At 49.6% G+C, this 5,000-nt stretch overlaps 2 protein-coding genes across 10 annotated transcripts in view; both read left to right on the forward strand.

The window, feature by feature from the left end:
- LOC123517038 (acylamino-acid-releasing enzyme-like) overlaps positions 1-5,000 on the forward strand; it is a 50,574-nt gene that overhangs the window by 34,240 nt on the left and 11,334 nt on the right. The window lies entirely within an intron of this gene.
- Positions 594-5,000, forward strand: part of LOC123517036 — a 197,411-nt gene continuing 193,004 nt past the window's right edge. The window contains exon 1 of one of the 3 annotated variants that reach the window (XM_045276859.1): positions 594-1,576. In XM_045276859.1, the coding sequence (XP_045132794.1) occupies positions 843-1,576 (734 nt within the window). In that variant the 5' untranslated portion in view covers positions 594-842. The remainder of the gene's footprint in view (positions 1,577-5,000) is intronic. The other 2 variants (XM_045276860.1, XM_045276861.1) reach the window with 2 other exon arrangements.

Consider the following 5,000-nt stretch of genomic DNA (forward strand, 5'->3'; position numbering starts at 1 on the left):
TAGAAAGTATGGTTATTAATAGTGAAATTTTCACCGTCATCACATATGATCATAACAAAACCTTTATCATTGGTCACAGAGCCGCAAGCGGCTGGCAGAGAGAGAGAGAGAGAGAGAGAGAGAGAGAGTATCTCAAGACCTTATGCATACTTTAGTTTCGTCTTGCTTATTAACAGAAAACTAGCATGAACTTTAGCTACTGTGATTCTCGTCACCCTTCACCTCACTTGCAGAAACCGTGGTTATATTCAAACCTCGCGTTATCGTGTCCCGAAAGAATCTGGCGATCCTTTAGGATGCGAAGGAGTGCGGCCGCAACAGCGGGAGGGATGGGGTGGAGTGAGATGGTGGGGTGGGGGGGAAGAGAGCAAGGGAAGGAGGTGCCGACGGCCGCCAGGTCGATAACCTCTGTAAATATACAAAGACATTCGCTAGTCCTTCCCGGTTGTGTTAAAGACCAACTTGAGGTAAGAGAATGAAAGGATGATGCCAGATGGTCGAAGGATGAGGTGACTGTATTACCAGCCTGCAGAAGGTTGACCTCCACCTTGCTCTCCTAGCGCGGCCAAGGTTAGCCAGCCTTTAACATTGCGGTCGCGTCGCGACCTAACTGACCCCACTTGGCGTTGCCCCCACTGCAGCCTGGGAGGTGAGATTGAGCGTCATCATGGACTCGTACGGTGTGCATGTGGGTGGAAGTGTAGTGGAGGTAGTGGAGGTGGAGGCGTGTACGGGAAAGAAGTGTTGATGCGTTTGCGTGTGGTGTGGGGAGCGCGAGGCCCAGAGCCTGGACGACGGGACAAGTCAGTGCTGCACTCACTGTTCACTGCTCAGTGCTCGTCATGGCGGGAGCGGAGGAGGACGCACCTCCGACTCTCTCTGGTGTTTCGTCGCGGTCATTACGGCCTCCTCTGCGGTCTGCTGCACGCCTCCAGCATGCCACCGCCTCTGCTGTGCGGAACAAGTGCAGTGGGGGTTATGTAGGTTCAGAGGGCAACATTAGAGCTGTGCGATCTGGGCGGGGGCTTCCTCAGCCTGCCGGGGGTTCAATAGCAAAAGCCGAAACAACGTGCTGCACCAGTAGCCTATCCGCCCCTCGCCTTAGTGCAGCACCTGCAGCCGGGCAGCCAACAGCGCCACTCAAGCCTGTGCTCAGTGGGCCGCACCCGGCAGAACACTCCACGTCCGTGCCTCTCCCGCATCACCCCACCTCCCCTCCTAAGGCCACCCCAACACCACCGGTCTCCATTGTCACCATTCTCACCACGACATCCTCTCCCAATTCAAAGCTTCTTCCTGTGTCCCCTAACAGCATACCTCCAAGAGTTTCTGCTGAAACTCACGGTTCCAAGGTGCATTGTGCTGATAAAATTATGAATGCCAGTATGTTACCAAGTACCGAAATGCCTTGTATCGTGTCTGGTATTCCCAACCATGTGCTTAAGGAAGGAGTTGTAGGAGACGAGGAAGAGGAAGAAGCCGAATATATGGATGGGGAGGAAGAAGATGGGGACGGAGACGACAAAACTGGCAAGAGACGAGCCACGAGATACGACTCGGCCGACTCCTCTGACAGGTAATTTGGACGTTGTTGTTGTTGTTGTTCACGGCTCCCTTCTCTTCAACAGAGCCTTCCTTTACTTCTCCCTTTCAGTATTCTTCATCTCTCTCTTATGGATTCTTTCCGAACTTAAACCAATCAAACCAGACCACTCATTTTGTCCTTGATAGTGTTTGTGACCGTAACCTCCAAAATTCATCCTTTGGCCCAAATTCAGTCGTGTCCCAGCAACTTACCTGCTTCCCACATTCCCACTCCTACTCTTACTTTCCTGTCTTCCCTCTCTGTTCGTGATCCACTGTTATTTGTAGCACGATTACAAAGTAACAGATGTCATTGAAAACATATGTCAATTAAAGGATCCAACACAAGACTGACAACAAAAGCGGAAAGATGATTGTAGTGAAATTGACTTTCAATAAATTATGTAACACCGTTTTCTTTGGGATACGCGGTATTTGTAATTTGGAGAGAGAGAGAGAGAGAGAGAGTAGTAAATGTTGACCGCTGTGTCATTCGACGATCATAGCAGCCCAGGAACAAATACGTGGCTGTTAGAATAACAAACATACAGAAAGCTAAGTTGGCAATACCGGTGGGGATCAAGAGAACTTAATGGCGCGAGTGCGGAGAGGGAGAAGGAAGGCGAGCCGTGGCCTCAGGCAGTGCAATGAAATACCCACGACAAAGACGAGGGAACAGCGGCTGAGTGATAGAAGACAGTGAGGTCATGAGAGGGCACGAGAGCCACTACCATGAAGAACTGGAGGCAGGAGGAGGAACAAGAACGAGACGATAGAAGCACAGAGATTATTAAGAAGCCAGTAGTGAGGCAAACATGGGAGTGGTATGAGCCAGTAACAATGACACTAACAACAACAGCAGCAGCAGCAACTCGCCCAAACCACCGATAACCACCACCATGCCTTCTACCAACAACAAGCACTCTCATCACCCCCACCTCACTCACCGCTACGCCGCTCACCACTCCTCCCCACTCCATCTTATCCTATCCCGTTTCTTCTCTTAACCCAACCTAGGCTACGCTTCATCCCATCCTTCGACCAACACTGCCACCTTGCCAACTACGTCTTTTCTCACCATCCCATTTCATCTCGCTACACCACCACTTTCCCCGTTATCCTACCCACTGCCTCCCCACCATGCTTCATATCCCAATGAAGACCGTATTATATCATTATAACTACGCCGCGTCTCGTATCTTCATACGCTAGCCACCGCGAAAGACAGCAGACGGAGTTGGAATCGCAACGAGTAGGTGAGACCGAAGGAGAGAGGCCACCGCACCACGAGTGATGAGACGAGTTGGGGTTTGGGAGACGTTTAGGGGATGCGAGGGGAAGGGGAAGGAAGGACGCCACTGATAACACGATGACAAGTATTACTACCTATCCCACGTCATGGTTGCTGCGTTAGCGTTCCTCTCTCTCACACACACACACACACACACACTCGGTTTAGTTGACATAAGCGTCTCCGTGCAAGTCTCGCAGTTCCGACTTGTTTGGGAGTGACTACTACTCCCTCTGTCAGTCTGTACGTCCATCCATCTGGCCCTTTCCACCTTCTCCATCCCCCCACCCACATCCCTCCCAGTCTCCCTGTCCTGGCTTCACTCCATCGTGTTTCCTTAATTTCTATGCAGCATGTGTGCAAGGACTGTTATGTGTGTGTGTGTGTGTGTGTGTGTGTGTGTGTGACACTCAGCTGAACCCTCGCTCCACCACGACGACAGTAAGTGAATGACCCCGCCACCCTCCCCGTCTGCTCCACCCTCCCCACGCACTCCCATCCCACTACCTCCTCTGCTTCGTCTCCCTCAACCAGTCCAGCGCTCCATCTCCTCCACCTTCTCGCCTCATCTTCCCCACTTGCCCACTATCCCGTCAATATTTACCACTGGTCACCTTTCCTGTCCCGCTACGGTTTCCCTACCTGCCCAAAGTGCCATCCCGTCCCGTGTTCCCTACCAGCCTGTTCGCCTTCCTGTGTCTGGGTCACCCCTGTGATGTTCTTCCTCCTTGATCCTCTCCTCATCATTGGTGCGCCCTCAGTTATCTGCCAGAAAACATTCACCTCACGGTAGAGGGGAATCCTGACATTAGACGGAAGTCAAGCTGCGTGGTGAACCCAACCACCTCTCAGCCTCATCGTCTTGTACTCACATTTTCACTTTTCTTTGTTATTTCTTTCCTCGTTCTGTTCATCTCCGCTTACCTCTGTTTTGATAATTCTAAGAAACGAAAGGTATCAGTTTTGTTTGATGTTGCTTGTGCACAGGAGAGTTTAGTGAGATGACACTCTTGACATAATTCGGTGGTGTTTTTATTAATAGAGTCCTAGTCAAAGTTTAGTTGAATTTTTATATGATTCTTTTTTCAAACTTTTCTTTTTCATTTACCATTTTTTTGCCTTCTGTTTTTTTTTGGTGAAGGGGTGTGAACTTTTGTACCCGTCACATTCCATCAGATACTTTCCTCTTGCATCTGCATTCAAATAAAGCTCGGCGTGTGGGTGATTGCGAGATGTAGAGAAATTAATGTTGTTCTGTTGTGGACGATTGAATACGTCTTCTGAAAACAGGGAAAAGCCTTGCAGTGAATCATACCTCCAGCTTCGTCGACTGCTTCTTTCATGCAGTTATGTATTACTTGTATGTATGTATAATGTATGTGTTATTAACCGATGGCACAAATCTTGCACCGGCTAGGTACAAATAGGTATGTCGTCTTTAACGCACTAGGCTGTGTTCACCTACTAGTGATTAGCTACTGGGTGTAGTAAACACTAAGCAGAGATGTAGCATTGCTTCCTTCCAGGATCGAAAAAATAGGAATTTTGCCCTGCTTTGTCTACCTATGTTATGTGGATGTCAATGTGTGTGTGCGCGCGTGCATTGCAAGATCGGCAGTGGAACAAGTATTGGAAGGATGTTTACGAATTTGTTAGATGTTAGAATCTTGGAGACTCGCACGATTCTGGGGAGAACCGGAAAATGATGCAGAGAAGAGTCAAAAACAGGATGCTGAATGATAACGAGAGAGAGAGAGAGAGAGAGAGAGAGAGAGAGAGAGAATTTTGATAAAGTCGAGACCCATCCCTGCGTCCAACTAACGAAGGTAATCACGTCGCTGGTCACGAGGTACAACCCAGTGACCTCTTAAACGCACGTTGGTGCAGACTTGTCGACCAGGAAATGTGGATGCTCTGCTGAGCGACGCAAGTAGTCAGTGGGACCACCCGACCAGTGCAGTGATTCGAACATCTTGGACGAGAGGTGGGAAGTGCGCAACTGAGCTAGCCATGGACGTTTCACTTGGTCTGTGCAAGCCATCACGCATTTCTCACCAGCTCGATGCATGGTGTGTCCCTGGTGAGTCACTGTCGGAAGTTCTTTATTTAACTGAACTGAAGTTCT

This window comes from Portunus trituberculatus, chromosome 41 (assembly GCF_017591435.1).
Source record: "Portunus trituberculatus isolate SZX2019 chromosome 41, ASM1759143v1, whole genome shotgun sequence".
NCBI classification, from domain to species: domain Eukaryota; kingdom Metazoa; phylum Arthropoda; class Malacostraca; order Decapoda; family Portunidae; genus Portunus; species Portunus trituberculatus.